This window comes from Aspergillus ambiguus (genome assembly GCF_047715705.1).
Source record: "Aspergillus ambiguus strain CBS 117.58 unplaced genomic scaffold BDV59scaffold_86, whole genome shotgun sequence".
NCBI classification, from domain to species: domain Eukaryota; kingdom Fungi; phylum Ascomycota; class Eurotiomycetes; order Eurotiales; family Aspergillaceae; genus Aspergillus; species Aspergillus ambiguus.
Genome location: NW_027395599.1, coordinates 1,762 through 20,976, shown reverse-complemented (window position 1 = coordinate 20,976; position 19,215 = coordinate 1,762). Strand labels below are relative to the sequence as shown.

Below are 19,215 nucleotides of genomic sequence, written 5' to 3'. Positions count from 1 at the left end.
GCCTGCTTTCCCATGATTCTTTTGAGGATTAAGGACATGAGTTTCCAAAGAAGGTGTATTCTATTCTTCTGACTTATCTCTCACTTTCTACTTATTCCTTAGATTTCTATGCGTTCCTCCTAGAGATCTAAGTATTCAGCGAGGAACATCTAAAGTCAAATCGAATTAGTTAGAATTCTTCTGCAGCTATACCGAACTCCAGAGAGTTCCATAGAAAGGCCTTTCTCTTCCTTTCCTTTCTCTCTCCATAGTCAGATGTTTTCGTCAAGGTGCCAGAATCGATCATTTTCCATCATCCTTCTGAATAGACCGTAACAAATAGCATTAAATACAGTTCTTAGGTTTTCCAGCCCAGTGTTCAATATTCTATTCCAGGTTTTTAGGCTTAGGTTAGGCATAAGAGAGCGTGCTAATATATAGCCAGTATTATAACTTTATGTTATTTGCTCCACTGCATAGCCGTAGCCCCAAAAATAAGAGCCACATAGAAACTTACTAGGTTTTATTTAAAGGAGCAGCCTACGAGAACATTAATATCTTAGATACTCCATTACTTTAGTGCTATTAATTGCTAGGACCTGTTTGTGTGCGCCGGAAAGAAATGCTGTCCTTAGTAATTTGGAATTCTCAAGGGAAATAACTAAAGTAGATATTCAAGGGAAGATAAGAGAATATTTATGGTATTCATGGGTACCTGTTATTTGATTTTCCTTTTCCTTATTCTTTTTGACTCCCTTTCGGTATTGCTGGATGACAAAAACTATACATTAAAAGCCGAGTCTGGATTGCATCTGATTATTGGCATTTTACAACTCAGAGGACAAAGTGTCAGATGATGCTGTCATAATAATCCCTTCCCAGATGAGCCAACACCAACTGTTTAAGATTTGTCAAATAATGACCTATGCATATTGGTGCCCCGAATTAGTGTAAGTAGTTGGATATTAGCATCATTCTATTTTACTATAGGGGATGCATTATTGGCTTAACAATGGAACTAATACATATGCAGGGATGCTATAAGGGAAAATTCGCTCGCTAGTTTTGGGAATATACAGTGAATTATCCGAGCGTATAATAGACTGGTTGGTTCAAATGCCATATTTATATGTAAAATTACTCCTTTGTAATTATCCAAAAGATACGCGTGCATAGTGATACTGTCAAAAGCCTAATGGTGTTGCGAGCTGAAATATTGGGCAGTAGTTCTTTATTAGGAGATTGGGACCACGCCCCTCTTACATCACACGCATCAGTCTGTCATTTACGTTGCCTCCTTTTCGGGTTATGATTTGCACAGTCCCGGTTCTATTACCCGAGAAAGGCGACGGTAGATGCACGTTTCTAAAATAGGTAGCTTCCTTAATATGAGAGTTTGGGAGTTCTATTATCCTTGGGGGTGTATTATGTTGAATGATAGGCCTAAAGTATGCAAGGAGGATAGAACGGTTATCCATTTTATAACTGGCCGTGCCTGTGTTCGATAAGTCTCTCAATTTATGATCCCTGGAGGATGGGGGCTTTGATATCTACCTAGGTACAGTTAACGACATATGCCGGTCGTCATTGTTGAACAAAATAGACCTACTGAACATGGGGACTTAAAAGTGTACAGTTTGCAGATTATTCTAGTACTGTAACTCTTGCGGTATATATAGTCCGATAAGACTCAAATTACCAGAGAGTTGAACCCTGTTATGTATAATGCGAAAGTCGTTTCGTTAGGAGCGACTGGGCTATAAAGTTTAATTCAAGCTCCTTTCTCTGTCTACTCCTTTCCTTCCTAAGTTATTAACTAGATACGTGAGCTCTTCTGAGGCCAAACTTTATTTCCAATTTATTGTCTGAAAATGTCTACTCGGTTTAAAATAGAAGTCAAGAAAGTCTACTATCTTTCAGGATTCCCAAGAACGGATTTCGGCATACATCGATAACACATGACCTATATTATGGAATACTTAGCTGCGAGATATTCTTAGGCGCTTAACAGACACCTCAATCGTCACCAGTAGGAGCTAAGAAACAGCTCAGGTAAAGTGCTAGCAATTACTTCTTACGATTTGGGCCGGAAACTTACTTGGCTTTCTATTTTTCTAAACTATTTATAATATTATCAGACGTGCCATAAGGTAAATTCGGGGTTTCAAATTTTTGTCCCATGCGCAAACTGCGTACGTACGACGCATGTGGGGTCACCTCCCAAGGAAAGCAACTAGTCACCCCTAATCCAGAGGGGGTGGGGGTTCCTTGGTATGGTGGATAGGCAAAACATAATATCGGTCAAAATAGCCGCCTAGGCACTAAGGATACGTGACTAACTAAGTAGTATATAAATAATTGTAATTCGGTATACTCTCAGAGCGCTAAGGGTATATTATATACTAAATATCTACTACCGAACAATTAAACGTATTCTAATATTATATTACCACAGAGTATATAAGGACACTTATTTATATACTTAGAATAGTTTTACTCTTCGCGTTCAATAATACTATCTTTAATAACTATAGTGTTTTATTGCTAGTACGATTCGTCCATACTTTTATTACAAGTAGATATACGTATCTACTTGGCCTTGCTTCTATCTTTGCTGCTTGGATCTTACGATTATCTCGTCAGCTCTTAGGAACGTTAGCATCGCTCACAGGAGTTGTTATACTCCCAGGATAAGTATCGCCCATTCTTGGGACCAGTGGATTCTGATCACCCGAGCTCGAATAACCACGATAGCAATCAGCGCAGCTTAGACGGATCCCAGGGCTTGACACTACTCTTAGAACCCGCAACCCGCGCGGACTATAACTTTTTTAACCCGCACCGCTGCGGTGCGGTGCGGATAGAGAATCCGCGCGGATTTGCGGTGCGGGTTGACAACCCTAGTACCACTGGTACTATTTCTATAATAAAATATGAGCTTTTAAGCGATAAAAGCGATTGGATCACTTATTAGATATATTAGAACTCACGTTAGATTTGATAGAAGCCATGGTAGGGGGGAGAGGGGGGGAGGAAGGTGTTGGTAGAGGTATTATTAGTAAGAGATTGAAAGAGGTCGCGCGGGATGAAAGATAAAATTAGGTGGTGCGGTAGTCACGTGACGCCAAGACCATTAATAAGCAGTTATTGGACCACGCGACCTAAATATTATACCCGGCTGACCTGCAACCACCCAAAACAACCGCTACACCACGCGTCAACCAGCCACCGCGCGAGCCACCTAGCTTACCAATCGAGGCCTCAGGCATTATAGCGGCCCAGGCACCGCAGCTTAGGGGCCTCCTAGCGCCAAGGCCATGAGGCCATGGCCTTTCGGAAGGGGGAAGGTGGTGTTAGGCCCTCCATGTCAGGACCTCAAGCACCGCAGGTGCGGATTAGTCAACCGCATGTGTATCACGTGACTATCTGCCACACCAAAACCTACCGCTGGTCTCCCCCCTTTTTAGGAGACCAGCGAACAGTCGTGTATCTAGTCAATAGACCTTCCCACCGCAGCTATTCGTCATATTACCTCCTTTTTCCTATTATCTGATCCTTCTAGCACGCTAGTTCACCTCCTCTAACAGATTTCGCGTGAACAAAAGGAAATTTTAGAATTTGAACTAGTGATTAGGATTTAGCATTGGTCACTCTATATTTAGGTAAATTTTGACAGGATCTTCTAGTCGGAAAATAGCCCATGGCATCCTTCATATAATCTGCTATGGGTTCCATGACCAGAGTACACACATCGATTATAGACGAAATAATCGAGAAGACGAGAGACATGCCGGTAGCCATGATGTTTTACATCACCTTTGCTGGGGCGTTTCAAGGTCTCTACCTCGAGGATATCACGTTCACCTCCGTAACAATATTCACTAAGGACCTTTATCGTCTGGTGCGTAAAAAACTCACACGTGATCCTTAATTAAGCAAACGGTGGAATATCGACCACATCCGAGTTCTTTTATAATCGGATATCTGTCGTTCAGCAACTGTCCGACAAAACCATGCCCAAATAGTTCTCGTGGTCTGTCCGCCATGGTTCATGGGTACTTGAATGGACCAAAAGGAAGAAGTCAATTTGAAGATTGAATTAATTTCTTCTAGCAAGTTCACAAGTACGCTACAGTACTAGACAATCATATTTCAGACTCTTCACTAGATACATTGTTGGAAGATAGCAAAGGCTACATTTTCCCCCTCCCCCCAAAACACAAACAACAGAACCATCAAAGTGTGCCAGCATAAATAAAGCCTTGGACCGCAGTCTAGCATTCAAACTCAACTTTGCACTGAGAAGAAGCGGTGATTCCAATACCGTAGAAATCAGTGCCACTAGTGGGCTCTTCGCCGTCAACATGGGTTTGATCACCGTAAGAACCGTGGCATTCCCTGCGAAGAAATCAGTGTTTTCGATTCGATATTCACATCTAAAGATTGGGAACACACGTAAATGTATTGATGTTACAACTAGCGGCCCACGCAAAACTGGTCTCTAGCCCATCTCCGTCAATCCAAGCAAAGTCGGTGCAGGCGCCCGGGCAGTCATCATCACAGTTCATTTCGCCGATTTGGTCGCCATTCGCATTGAATAGTTCAACACCGTTCCATGCAGCCAGGGGCCCTTCGACCATAACCGAATTGTCTCTCATCCAGCCGACAGCAGAGCATGTGGCTGCCATGGTGGTTGAAAGGCATGTGGCCACGAATAGCGCAGGAAGGATAATTTTGGACATATTGGTCACAGGTGAAGGGGTATGCCGTACGACAGGATCCAATGATCGATACCGATGGCAATGGAACAACTGGAAAACTGCGAGTCATCGCTCCTTAAATACCATTTTTTGGGCCATTGAACTTATGGGTATCGAAATATGCTACCCGTCTGCTAAGGCCTCTTTGATCCTTCCGTGGTTGTACATAGGCCCCTGGAGGAAGATTATGTGGCTGTGTGTCGAATGCTGGGGCAGATTTACAGAGTACGGAGTAAACCCTATGAACCCAAGGCATAATTCACCTGGCCCTATTTCCTTTACGGGCGCTACAGGGAATGGGATCGACAGGGGCAAGAGGGGCAAGCGTGCAGGGGATGGGGTGGAAAGCGTGAAGGACGTTGATAGGACTATACAACTGCGCTTTGTGGGGCGCTACTGCAGTCTCCAGAATATATTATTCTGGACTTTTTCGGTTGTCAACCCTAGCAACGCCCGGAAAATTGCTATGGTTCTCCGCCATCGCCGCTCCATTCTTATATTAAATCTGGATACTGTTTATTAGATTAGAAATTCGAGAATGGCCAGTCTGAAATATTTAAATAGTTGGAACACATAATTAGTTTAGAATTCAGACTCTAGATAAGCTGCTGGCCGACCCTCGGTCTTTGCTAACAGATTACGTTGCCCATGACGGTCCGGACCGCACCTTCCGGCTTAAATCTCGAATGGGGTTTCGCTCCAGTCTATTCTCAGCTTTGTCAATTCGTCATACGAAATGCGGCCGAGCATCAGCCTCGCCTGTAACTACTTCAAGAGAGTTTTCTTTTTGCTATCTATAGCTTCATGAATTCACTTCGACAACAATGATAAGAACGGCAATTTTCTCAGTTCATTCTACAGAACTTTAGACTAACTATAAGATTTTTTCCAGGTCAATAATTTTATGCTGCAAATAGTTTCCGAGATCTTTGGCGCAAGTCTTTTGCAGTTGCTTGGAGCAAGTTCGAACATGTCATCATATTTCACCAAACAGGAGGTTAGTGGAATCGTAGTGACTCTATTAGATCTATAACTGTGTTCTGCTATTCTCTGCTTACATGAGTTCTGACACTAACAGGACAAGTGGGTTGGTAAAAGAAGAGAAGTGTACAGAATATTCCAAGGGCGAGACAATCTCAAGGCCTAATATCCTGGCAGGGATCCAAATATCGCATATCTAAATTCAAAAAATTCGTGAGAAATGCTCATACACACATTACATATGCCAGCCAGCATCCAAAACCAGTCACCTTCTTGATTACCGTAGAACCATAGTCTATCATGAGCATACCGGGCACAGCACGCCAAAGTATGTACAATCCCGCCGAGAAAAGAATCTGCCCTATATCAAACATAGTCTAGCCTTCTACTATTTCTAAGTGCCTCTCCCTGCCACTGGAAAATTTGCTGGGAGCTCAGCAGGTTCCCGCGTCGATTCCAGCTCTAAAGGTTGAATTATCGGCGGCGGAGCCGAGTACACGTTATGGTATTGTCCGGGACCCGGTTGAAAGACATTGGAATGTAACCCGTGAACCGTCGGACCTGGTTGCGGCGCGGTCTTTCGATGTATTAACGCCACGATTTTCTTGCGATTCCAAACCAGGGCGAGAATGACGATGAAAGCAACCACACCCACCACAATACCGGCAATGGCCCCGCCGGATAGACTACTTCCACTGCTTTTCTGTGGTATTGTTGAAGAAGCGGCTGAATTTGTGGGTGAAGAAGCGACTGTCGTGGTGGCACCCGTTGATGTTGGTGTAGGGCCACTTGTAGTTATCATCTGGTAGAAGCGTATGCATGTTAGAAATCGTCGGCAAGGAACCCAGCGAGAGAAAATTATTACCGGGATATATTCCAGTCCAAACGCATTTACCGCATCATAATTAGGCGTGAGTGTGACCGTCTCCGTGCCCGTTCCCTCAGATGCGCCGCTAAAAACCGAGGTTGTTGTGAATATAGCGGTGTATGTGCTCGTGAACACCTCGACGCAGCTAAACGGTAGTGAGTTGTATATCCATGGTTCTTCTGTACAGCTCATGGAACGTGCACTAGTTACAGCTATTATAAGTCGAAGTCGGTCAACAGCGGTAAGAATCGACAGGATACTAACTCTGGGCAGCACACAGTTGTCTTATCAAAGAGGCCATGAGCACAGGCCGATGTATAGCTCGTTGGGCAGGAGGCAGCATAATAGGGACTGGCCGGGGTATAACTTAACGGTGCGCAGTCAGAGGTTGCAGTCAGGGGCCCCAGGAAGAAGAAGAGGTCGTCGGGAGCGACCCGGATTTCATAGAGATCGGTTGAGGCTGGACAGCTTGTTGGGGTCCATGTCGGGGCCAGCGTCTGAGTGGCCATGTTTTTGTTCTTGTCGCACCACGAGAAACTTGATCGAGGCAGACATGCTTATTTAATTCCCCTGAGAGCCGACGGAAAGATCATTACCGACTACAGTAACGTATCAGCCATACGACTAAAGGCGCCGGCTGCTAAATTAGCGTGTAGTCGGCAGTTAAGGGGGCAGATTCTTCTTTTTAGACTCAGGTTAGAGGATGTCAGCATGTGTTAGCGCCAGTCACTCTTCACAAACTGCCAATCAGCTTAAAACCAAAGGACCCGCCACGTAAGCTCAGGGAGGCAGTGCCCTCCACGGTATACTGCAGCAGTATATCCCACAGAACTAGTGAGGATAGGGTATCCGGGACCCTTCTGCAAGTGTCACTACTCTATTCTTCTCCACTGCGGAGAACCTTAGTAGTTTGATATAGACGAAATCGAATATATATTCGATTATAGGATCCATCCTAGGCCTAATATAGCGTTATCTCCAAGGATTATACCTTGCAAAAAGGTTACATACTCACGTTAAAAAGCAGGAAGAAACTAACATACACCATTGGTTAAAATATCATCAGCATTAACGTAATCCACGGGCGAGTCGCGAATACGGCCGAGGCGTGGATATTTCGCCATCACCATTACTATCTAAAGCCATTCAACCAACAACACCATTTAAAAAAAAAAAAATTAGACCGACCTAAATATATCAGAAAGAGCTATTTACTAGGACAATTTCAAATCGTATGTCCTCCTATTCCACACCTACCCTGCAGCTTTGTGGAGCTCGTCAACGAGGCACCAGAATATGATTCCTTGGGTTACTCATTGAGCTGCGTATTAAGCTGCTGTACATGATTTTGACTTTCCTGTACGCAAAGAAGGCGGTTATTGCCCATTATAGCATGCTTTCTTGCCTTTTTATGACGTTTACGCTCATTTTTAGCCCGTAAAGCCTTGATTTCTTGCTCTAAGATCAGCTTAGTTTGCATGACCATTTGCGCTGCATTTTTGAGACGTTAAATATGAGCGATTGGACTGCTAAAAAGCTGCCATTTTTTATCAAGGCTGTTCTGTAGGCTTCGGACCTTTTGATCTAACTGGTGAGTATTCTGCGGAGTTTGAAAAGCAGAGGGAATCGGGTCTTCAGCTAGTGATCGTGTAGGTGTAGGCGTAGATAGTCGGAAGGTAACCGTTGGAAATGCGGCTGTCGGTAATAATATGTAATTTCCACTATCTTCTGGACTGTAGCAGGGACTTGAATTCTCCTAAATCTACTGCTAAGATGGCAATATTTATACCCTGGATTCCAACCTCTATTCCGACCTAATACCTGGGCTAGCGGTATAACTATCTGTGAGGTGCGGAGGCTGGATCACACCGCGATTTTATATAGCTAGTTGAGCCTTAGTAGTAATTACTAGTCTTTTCGGTTAACATACCCCCCCAGCCTCTACGGCTCGCTATCGGAGAGACTATAGATATTTCCTAATTGGGAAGGCGGCGGAGGCCAAGTATATGGATAAAATTCTTGTGAGTCTATCTCGGTAGAGGCTTGGTGAGTAGGGATGCACTCGGTGCGGGTCGGGTACAATCCGCAGGGTCAAAAAACAATCCGCGCGGGTTGCGGATTCTTAAAAATATAATCCGCACCGCACCACAATCCGCAAGGCTTATGAAGAAACCTTACCGCTTAATCCGCATACCAATACACTAACCTAGTTATTCTAAGTGATTGATGACATAAGTATGATGTATTGGAACTCCGATTGCTTGCAGTACAGCTGCTCTAGAAGTTCTAGACTATTAAAATCATAAAGGACTTGCGCCTGCAGAGATGTCTGAGGTCTGATAGAAATTGAATAAGGCTGGGAAATACGTCAGAAGTTGAGGTCTAGACTTCAAATGAGGCGATGCTGGAGGAAAGTACATGTTTCTGTACAGAAATTTGGTCGTTTGTAAACAACTATCCATATGGACCTGCACACTGGCCGAGGTTTTATAAGTTTTGATTCAGATATACTTTGAGGATTTCGAAAGCGATCCACAGCCACCTCATGGGTTTTACATTGCGACTTCATGGGTAACGCTACATACATCAAATTTTCTGTGGATTTTTTCAGAGTATCGTTCACACTCATGTAGTAATGTTCATAACAACATGATTGCTTTTGGATACCCTTCTGGTCGAGTTATCGGTCTTATATTTTGATATTGTCATTCACCAAATTACACCTCATTCTATCATATATGTTCAAATATCTTTGTAGAAGAAGAGTCTGAGAGGCTTCCCAAATTATAGAGCTTATGTCAGCGATGGAACGCCAGCTTTTCTCGCCCTCGCCACTTCAGTCGTTTTTGACTTTACCAACAAACATAAGACGTTTATTTCCCGCCCCACTTCCAAAGGACTCAGTAATAATAAATCGATTACCGGTATTCAACCAGCAGCTCTTGACCGGAGACCTCTTTAAGTTACTTCTAGTACGAAACGTGGATTACTTATTCTTGGCCATGGCACCCAGGCTCCTACAAAACCTACTCTAAGAATTAGTCTTTAGGGTAAATTAATGATCTAACTTTTTTTGGGGCGAAGAACGACCGTCGTCTAGCGGATATCCGAAGGTCGACACAGAAAAACGGCAATAGATGGAAATCACATTTAATATTACTAGACTTGCTGCTGGGGGCATTAAACCATGGTACGAACCAGAACAAGAACCGAGGACAACAGAGCCATCAGACAACTGAATTTGCGATCATGAGATATCATGAATTCATAACTCTCTTCGGGTGTCGCCGACGGCTTCGTAACTTGACCAATTTATGAAAACTTGCCACTATTTATTAAGATGTAACTTAACTATTGTTAGGGAGAGATCAGAACCTTAATTGAATTCATTGAGACTAGGTTTCATAACTCCGTCCGATAATTTCTAGTCTTCGGGCCTATAGTCACATGTATTACGTTCTAGAAGTGGGCCGATCACTGGGTCGCCGGCAAATATAGGTGAGGTTTTGAGTGGAACCCGATCTCTGGGGCTCAAGTTGGGTGATCCTGTCTAGATTGATCTATACGGTCAGATGCTGTCTAAGGAAAACCGGGGACTCTCACACGACAACGGGATCATTGTACTTGTGAAAGTCTTGATTTCAGTATCAATCTGACATGATTTAGTTTGATCTACTAACCTGTGTCAAGCTTTTTAACTGATGTCACAGATACATACTTATTGAAAAGATATGTTTAAGAATGGAATGCACCCCCCACACGAAATCACTACAAGAAGGCGGCCGGAATCCACACGGACACTACCTAGACACATTATCCGGTATCATTTTTCACTCAAGGAAAAAATTATAGTTCCCAGTGTTCTCTTAGGTAAATAGGTCTACTGTCGCTGCTACCCATCCATGCAAGACCTCAGTGCGAAGTGTTCTGTCCAATCTATGTTCGGACCCGACTTCCTGGAAATCCCTTGAGTTTTTGACAATGCCTGGAAGTGATGTCACGCCATCTTCTCTTGACAAAGATGGACTGTGTTTGCTTTCACTAGGTATGAAATGAGCATACATATGGAAAAACTTGACTTAATGCGTTGTCTGTCATAGATGGTGGCGGTGTCCGAGGCTTATCCACTCTATATGTCCTCCAGGTTATGATGAAGCACATTAACGACGAGAGAAAGAAACTTGGCTGGAATGCTCTAAAACCATGCGAAATATTTGACCTAATCGGAGGCACAAGCACCGGTGGACTTATTGCAATCATGCTTGGCCGGCTCGAGATGGATGTGGGAGAATGTATCGAGGCTTACAAATCCCTCTCAAAGGAGATCTTTGAGAATAGCGCCTGGTTCCCTTTAAAAAGAAGTCTGGATATTAAGGACCGATTTGACTCCGCTGCTCTTGAGAGATGCGTCAGGGACATCGTTCAAAAGCACATTGGAGAAGGGAAACATCCTGATACTGAGTTGCTAAACGATGGAAACAAAAGAAGCAGCAAAGTGTATGTCCTTTGGGACCGAGTCCTAACTGCCGGTGCCATGGCTGAAAACCTCTAGGTTTGTTACTGCGACAAGGAAAGAGATAGCTACCAGCACCGTCCGTTTTCGATCCTACGATTCCAAACGGCAAGCAATTCCTGTCTCGGCCACTATTTGCCAGGCTGCGCGCGCAACCTCTGCGGCAACAACATTCTTCGAACCTGCGACGGTCGGTGACTCGCAGCAACAGTATGCTGATGGTGGCTTGGGAGCCAATAATCCGATCCACGAAGTTTGGGCGGAAGCAAAGGACATCTGGTCGCCAAATCGTGATAATCTGGCCGAGTTGGTGAAATGCTGTGTGTCCATCGGAACCGGACACCAAAAAACAACACCGATCTTTGATGGACCATATAAGTTTATGACCGAAACGCTTGCTGCCATTGCAACTCAAACCGAGAAAACAGCAGAACAGTTTCACCGACAGTGGTCAGAAATGTTCAAGGCCAACCGTTGCTTTCGTTTCAATGTCCATCAGGGTTTACAGGAGGTTGGATTGGAAGAATATAAGAAATCTTGACGATCATGTCAGCTGCGAGCGAGTACCTTGAATCCGAGGCTGTTTATACGAAGTTAATGCAGTGTGCTGAGAATCTGGTGCAAAAGAAATGTGTGTGCATTGAGGACTTCAGCTGAATTCTAATCTCACTCTGGCTAACCTGCAACACAATCACGTGAAGCGTCGTATTCTTCGACCCAATCATTTCCTATTTCAGTCATATCACGGAAGCCTTCTCAGATAGTTTGGTTCTTCTGTGGAAGGGATGGTAACGTGTATACGTCCTGGTGGACCGAAGGACAGCAATCTCCGGACGGGTGGAAATCACTCGGAGGTGAGTTCCAAGCTGGCTCGAAAGTCACGGCCGTAGCTCAGAGAAGAGACCAAATTGATGTTTTTGTGTTTCATTCGGGCCGTGTCTACACCAGCTGGTGGAATAAGCACTCTGATTGGTCCAGCCTGGGCGGATTTTTCTTCGTATTCAAAAATATTCCCTTTGGAGAACGCTTTGCTCAAATGGTATATCCGCCTACGTGTCCATCAGGTTGGCAATCAATAGGTGGAACATGCCCCAGAGCTTCAGATGTAGTAGCTGTCGCTCGCAAAGCTACACACCTTGATCTATTCATGTGTGGGAGTGACGAAAATGTGTATACCTCCCAGTGGAATGAGTTTTCGAAGACGTGGATTGACTGGAGAATCACTCGGGGCAGCCGTACTCCCCTATTTCCGCCTGGAGCGAATGTATCAGCTGTGGGCCGAAAGAGCACTGATCTTGACCTATTCGTATGTGGGAAAGATGAACAAGTCTATACCTCCCACTATGATGAGGGGTCAAACATGTGGTCTGACTGGAGCATCATTCGGGGTAGTCACCAGACCCCTCAATTCCCGGTTGGAGCAAATGTGTCTGCCGTGCATCGTACCGCATCCGAACTTGATGTGTTCGTTTGCGGGCAGGATGGACAGGTGTACACTTCGCACTGGGATGAGGAGTTGACTACATGGCTTGACTGGAGCATCGTTGGCGATAACCAGCAAATATCCCGTTTCCCTTCAGGAGCAAAGATATCTGCTGTATCACAACCAGCTCACAAGGTGCATCTCTTTATTTGCAGTGCTAATGGCCGTGTCTACCACTCAAGGAAAGAGAATAAGTGGAGAAAATGGGAAATTGTTGGCGACAGACAATTTCCTGGGGCAACAGAGGTGGCTGCTGTGCACTGGAGAGATAATCACCTGGAACTATTCATTTGTGACTGCAACGGAGTAATCTGGAGAAGAGACTTTTATTACGGGAACGACTGGCAGGAGGTTAGGAGAAGATACCCGCCTTCGAGGTAATTTCTGATTCCGTTTTTTGAGATGTCAGGGCATTGATTCAGGGCATTGATATTTCAGTGGTATATTGATATGGGGTGGAGTAAAGAAGAATCTGCCAGCAGTATCAAAATATGAACATAATATCAATATCGTGGGCTTATTTCTCAGAACGCCAACCGTTCCTCGCAGAAGGGGTAGGTTAACTTTAAGATAGATCCGCATCTGATGTAAATCCTAAGCTCTAATTTTGAATTGAAGTTGGTCTGCTGCTTGGCAAATTGAATACAGTAACCATACTGGTCCTACACATAGTACTATCCCGTGTCCAGCATAGATAAACGTAAATCAAGTAATATATCTAAATATCCAGATATAGCCGCTTCAGTAGAAAGATAAAGGTTAGTAGGCCCTATAGCTGTATAGTCTATAGCTGGTGTCTCTAAGCTCTCTTACTGTTTCTTATGGTGAGTAGGTCGATATCTTCAAACTCGGATACTAGTAAAATAACAACAGCGAAGCACTTAAAAGGCTAGGGTTTCCAGCATTGACGAATTTTAGACCCATCCATCAATCTATCCATCTGTAATAAGTGATTGAATAATTAATTCCAGGAATTAGAGGTTGTTCAAGGTCATTCCCCCTGAATCACATTCCTGCAGAGTTCTATTATTCCTAGTTAGGAAATATAACGCTCTTGGCAAATCCCATAAATCACGATCACTTCGACAGTGAGGTATATGATCAACTTATACTGAAATGATATATTGTCGATAGAGAAGCCTTGAGAATGGGCTTATGGAGATGTTCGGCTGATTCCACTCTTTAAAATCGCCTTTATCATCCCAAATTCTAAGTCAGGTGACAGTCATGGAGCATAGATCTGAAATCAGGTACATAGGAATATGGATAGCTAAGTGTGTCTACTACAGTTCCCCCAATCACTGCCCTCTCCTGGGCAGGTTCTCCATATCGCCAAGCAAGCCACCGTGGATCCGGCCGGAAGTGGATCAATGTATTCCTGAATGTGAACGGCTCCTGGATGGGTCCCAAAAGAGATGAGGGACCAATAACTGCGACCGTTCGGATTGATTCTTCTCTCGGGTGACGTGGAATCGACGAGAGAGCTTTCTGATTGGATGAATCTCGTATGTATCATTTTCTTGGCGCGTAAGACCAAGAGGGGCCAAACTCGCTTTTATATAACAATTCCTCCAAATAAATAATAATAATAATCAGAAACCCGCTGATTTAAAATACTATTAGGGTAGGTGGATCCACGGTCTACTGAGAATCGCGGGTTCCGATAGGCGACCCCATTCGCATGCAGGCGTGTCAACGTTGGGGCGTGGATCAGCGCAGTCTCGAATCGTTGCTGCCCCGGACCGGTGCCCGTTCCTGGCTGATCGTTCCCATCTCCCGATGCGAAAGTATAAATGCTAAGAACGACTGCCTGCTGAGGGAGTTATAGAATACATATATAAAGAATCGCTCACAACAGCCTTCAACAAATTCCATCATCTTTGTTTTACTTCATCTTCTCCATACGCAACTCCAAATTCATCAACCCTCATGTTTGGTGGAATATATTAAGAGTATTCCGTGAGGCATTGAACGTACCTACCTATGGGTAAACAATTCGTTTCTTCTACGCCTCCTTTGAAGTGCCAGTACGTACACATGAATATGGATGATACACGATATGAGGATAAAGGCCACTCGTACCCCTTATCTGGATTCAACGTGGTTGCGTGTTGGGCTATATGTCCAGTGACGTCTTCAGTCTCCGAATATAACTATTTGTTAAATATTCCCGGGAACAAGCCACTCCTACAAGCAACTCATATCATGAAGAGGAAGTTCATATTCGCCATGAGGAAACAACCTATCCTCAATCAGTTGCTTATTATCACCATTGGAAAGACTGTTCTGGGTCTGGCGAAGAGCTCCGAGATAGATGTACGTGAGCCGGAACACATTTGTTTTGGAACCCTAGGGAAACATGTAACACACGCTGCCTCTCTCTAACCTAACAGCAGATACAGAACTATCTACGCAAGGGAATTCCTCTCATCCGTGCGTCGGATTTCAAATATAACAAACGCTTAAATCGTGCATGGCATCGAGGTACTGCTCCAACTATCGGCCATTGTCTGCCCTTCGCAGGCACCCTAGCGGACGATAAGGGGTTTGGTACAGAATCAAACCCGGCAACGGACAATGCAATAGTTATAAAGCATAGCCTAGATTGGCTCAAGCTTATTTGCTTAATTTTCTTGAACCTATCGGTTTGGCCAATTCTTACAGGCAAAGAAACAAGCATTGCGATGCCAGCTTCTGTTATCAGTACATTTGTCTATTTGTACCTTATAGCCTGGAGCATTCTCGATTACTATGTACGGAGCGGGAGCAGCAAGGATGAGAGGAGTATACCAGACCTTTCCACAACAGCCCAGGGGTCAATCCGTCGTTCATTACTTCCTCGGAGCGTAAAAGAAGCCTTTCCTACAATGAGTGAGTCAAATATTTCCCTTTACTGAGATACTTTAATCGGAGGGTATATTGCGGTTCTAATTTATAGATCCCCTTTCTGCGACTCCCCGCATGTCACTGATGGAACTTGGCCCACACACTCTTAATGAGGGTGGTCATGCACACGATCCATCCTATGATCATAATTACTCTATAGAGAAATGTCTGAACATGCAAATAGGACACAATGGCATTCCCAAAAGTCGTACACTCTCTCACGGTGACTACACTATTGGGTGGATCTGCTCACTTCCATTTGAGATAGCTGCCGCTAAAGCAATGATGGACGAAGTACACTTGGATTTATTGCCCGACGGATGCGATGATAACTCCTATATTCTAGGTCGTGTTCATTGTCACAACGTAGTTGTGGCCTGTCTTCCTACTGGTGCCATTGGGCCTACGCCTGCTGCAACAGTGGCAACTAAGATGCTTTCTACTTTCCCCATGATCCGCTACGGGCTCTTAGTTGGTATTGGAGGAGGTGTGCCTGCCCAGACAGACATACGGCTAGGTGATGTTGTCGTGGGAAAGCCTGTTAAGGGTCGCGGTGCGGTGATACAATATGACCACAGCGAGATATCTGGACAATTGAGCCCGCTTAACAATCCACCCCACGCACTTTTGACAGCTCTCTCAAAACTCCAGGCCATCCACCTCGTTGAAGGGAACCAGATCGCGCACCTTCTTTCCGAAATGGTGACGAAGCATCCCTTACTTAAGGACATGGTCACACCGAAGAGCCCGGATCGACTTTTTATTGCAGCGTATCGCCACAATTCGTCAAGGCACTGCGGCAACTGCGATAGAACTAAATTAGTCCGTCGTCCTGCTCGAACGAAAGATGCCCCACAAGTCCATTACGGGGTAATCGCATCTAGCAACTGTGTGATGAAGAACAGCCTGACTCGGGATCGCCTAGCTAGTCAGCACGGAATTATCTGTTTTGAGATGGAAGCTGCGGGGTTAATGAACACTTTTCCATGCTTGGTCATTCGAGGAATCTCCGATTATGCAGATTCTCACAAAAACGATGATTGGCAGGGATATGCTGCGGCCACTGCGGCTGCGTATGCGAAGGAACTGCTCTTACTTCTTCCAGCCAAGAAGATTGGATGATATACCTATTTTCTTATAGATGTGGTTATTCCCATGAAGAGTGTGATGTATTTTCGTATATCAGTTCATATTTGATTATATGTCGCATTGCACACCGTGTCATGGGAATATTTGTTTTCACAACCGATCACCATTAGCAAGGGTCCATGCTTTCGACTTGACCGTTGCTCCAGCCAAAATTCTTTCGAACTCTACTATGTACTATACCAACTATACCACCGAGGATGCTGGTCTCTTAGCCACGAGAGTCATAAGCCGGTCAGTAATATCAAGTGCAAAGCTCTCGTCATTCATATCTCGCTGGTCGGATACCACCTTAATACTGCTGCTTTTTACCTCCGACCGTAGAGTCTCAGCAAGAGCAGTATCGGCATCAATGTCTTCGAATACTTGAATCTGCCGTCGCAATACGGAAAGCTATTAGGGCCACTCTGCAACAATAGAATATCTCGCTAAGTCCCTTCACCGCACCTGTATCCGCTAGTCCCTAGCCTGTGGTGCATCCTACGTACGGGGCGTTTTCCCGCCCGCTGATTGGTCTATTGTCCATGTTCCGCCGTGCTCCCGCCGCCGCCAGTGCGTGCCCCGAAAGAAGGGACCCCTTTCCCCCTTTCCCCAGGTTATTAGGGTTAGACCTCGCCACGACCCTGATATTGGGTCCCTCCTACCGGCTCGCGACCCGGACCTACCCTCAGGGTCATAAAATTTCGTCAGGGTCACCCTGACTACAACCCGGACTACCCTGAATTGCATGATTCTTTTACGCCTTTCCTGATTAGGATGCATAATTTCGCTGACATATTATTATATATTACTGTTTCTTATACCTGTTCTGTATGTCTGACTTCGATTCCATTAATTTTCATCCACCCCATGTAACTCTTTGAAATTTGTCTTTTAAATAAGTCTCCTGGCTTGGTAATAGTAAATCTGCCCTCTTTATATCTAAGAGGAATTGTTGTGGTGTATTTTATAGAAAGTTGGTAAAATTGCTGTGTAAGGGCGCGGAAATATATCTTGAATATATAAAGTAGTTGCGCCACATCCCGCAGAATTTAATACTATCTCTATCTTCCCCTCCAAAACTCCTGCGGTGATGATCTTGAAACCTAGTCAGTGATCTAGGAATGACTGTAGCTATCACAGTCGAAGGGAAATCCCACGGGAACCCTCCCTAAGCCATGACATTCGGGTACGGGATAGGATTTGGGATAGGAAATTCCGTTCTAACGGTTAGCCTAAGGGTCACCTGGACTACTCTGCGGGCGACCCTGTCTACCCTGACTACCCTGAGGATGAACCTGACTACCCTGAGGGTCACCCAATTGGCTTAAGGATTTGAATAAAAGCGGGCCTTAGATATGATCTATCAAGCAAACAATCCGATAATGTAGAATCAGCATGTACCTCTACCCCCGAGTCCTTTCGCCTAACTCCAAAGAAAAATCTCAGTAAGTCCTTCCTTCTTGTACACAGCTTCATCATGTCTCAGTCATCCGATATATTTCTCTCCTCTACATATGATGCGCCGCTATCAGATTTCCTTGAATACGTTACTAATTCTACACGAGCCCAGCTTTTCTCCCCCGTCCCTTCGGGAAGCTAACAGACCCTCTACGAACCTCTAACAGCCCCCGAATGCCTTAAACGCGTTTACCCCGACCGGATCAGAACATACATTCTATATTCTCCAGACATGAGTTATGATTTTGTAACTTGGTGGCTTCAGACCGACTTTGGGAGGAAAAAACGGATGACTTGGGATGGGAAACGTGCAAAGTGCTGGGGGCACTTTGACCAGGTCGCCTTAGACAGGAATAGTAAGCCAGGAGTTATGTGCTAGCAATATTAGAAGGTCCTTGATCACCCTAGTTAGGCTCACAGCGGAACGACTTCAATGAACAAGCACTATAATAGGGGTGACTTATCGGAAAGCCGCCTTAGCCAGAGAGCAGAAGCCAAATATTAAGCTTACATTAGAGCATGCTATATGTTCAGGGCCCTGTTATAGCCTTTATTATACTAACTCTCCTACGTCTAGGCTCAGAATGCGCCTGTACGAAGATTCGATACACATATTTGGCAGCAAAAGCTTGCGAAGCTTCTTACTGTGTCACATCTTCCGTTCCTTTTTCTTGAACACCCTGAATTCCGTGATTTTATCTCTTACGCCCGGCTCGCACTATTAATACCAGATATCCCGTCCGCGAAAGCTATGCGCCGGTAGCTTCGAGAACTAGTCCGTAAGAACCAAAAGAGTGTCTTTCAGACACTCCCTTCTGGTGCTAAGCTATTACTTACCCTTAATTGTTGGACATCTCCATTTAAGCAGGCATTTATAGCTATCACTAGATACTTTATTGACAAAGACTGGCAGTACCGTAAGCTTTTACTTAGATTTGAACCCTTACATAGAGCTCATTCTAGTGTAAATCTGAGTGAGGTAGTTTTCGACTTACTATAAGAGCAGCAAATCACCGATCGAGTGCTTTCGATCACTACCGACAATGCTTCAAATAACAAGACTCTTATAGAGAGTATTCACGAGGCGATTAAAGGTCTACAATCCTCGAGCGATGTCGCTATTATTCGAGTACCATGTATTGCACATATCATCCAGCTT

The 19,215-nt window shown here is 44.6% G+C and overlaps 5 protein-coding genes across 5 annotated transcripts; 4 read left to right on the top strand and 1 right to left on the bottom strand.

Moving 5' to 3' along the window:
- Positions 1 to 4,138: 4,138 nt before the first annotated feature.
- BDV59DRAFT_212012 (uncharacterized protein) lies at positions 4,139 to 4,721 on the bottom strand (the record flags this gene model as incomplete). The annotated part of the gene is made up of 2 exons (XM_073695928.1): positions 4,139 to 4,377; positions 4,435 to 4,721. 2 exons carry the CDS (start codon positions 4,719 to 4,721, stop codon positions 4,254 to 4,256), a joined length of 411 nt encoding a protein of 136 aa, XP_073542540.1. The 3' UTR covers positions 4,139 to 4,253.
- Positions 4,722 to 9,962: 5,241 nt separating this feature from the next.
- BDV59DRAFT_162927 (acyl transferase/acyl hydrolase/lysophospholipase) lies at positions 9,963 to 11,890 on the top strand. The gene is made up of 3 exons (XM_073687587.1): positions 9,963 to 10,633; positions 10,689 to 11,085; positions 11,141 to 11,890. The coding sequence occupies exons 1-3, from the start codon at positions 10,570 to 10,572 to the stop codon at positions 11,640 to 11,642; spliced, it is 963 nt and encodes a 320-aa protein (XP_073542539.1). The 5' UTR covers positions 9,963 to 10,569; the 3' UTR covers positions 11,643 to 11,890.
- On the top strand, positions 11,395 to 13,078 carry BDV59DRAFT_162959 (uncharacterized protein). The gene is made up of 4 exons (XM_073687588.1): positions 11,395 to 11,732; positions 11,803 to 12,271; positions 12,335 to 12,935; positions 12,987 to 13,078. The coding sequence occupies exons 1-4, from the start codon at positions 11,648 to 11,650 to the stop codon at positions 12,999 to 13,001; spliced, it is 1,170 nt and encodes a 389-aa protein (XP_073542538.1). The 5' UTR covers positions 11,395 to 11,647; the 3' UTR covers positions 13,002 to 13,078.
- A 2,060-nt stretch (positions 13,079 to 15,138) lies between these two features.
- Positions 15,139 to 15,538, top strand: BDV59DRAFT_189953 (uncharacterized protein). The gene has a single exon (XM_073691687.1). The coding sequence runs from the start codon at positions 15,269 to 15,271 to the stop codon at positions 15,479 to 15,481; it is 213 nt and encodes a 70-aa protein (XP_073542537.1). The 5' UTR covers positions 15,139 to 15,268; the 3' UTR covers positions 15,482 to 15,538.
- Positions 15,539 to 15,644: 106 nt separating this feature from the next.
- BDV59DRAFT_212002 (5'-methylthioadenosine/S-adenosylhomocysteine nucleosidase family protein) lies at positions 15,645 to 16,592 on the top strand (the record flags this gene model as incomplete). Its single annotated transcript, XM_073695927.1, has 1 exon — positions 15,645 to 16,592. The coding sequence occupies one exon, from the start codon at positions 15,645 to 15,647 to the stop codon at positions 16,590 to 16,592; it is 948 nt and encodes a 315-aa protein (XP_073542536.1).
- Positions 16,593 to 19,215: the final 2,623 nt, after the last annotated feature.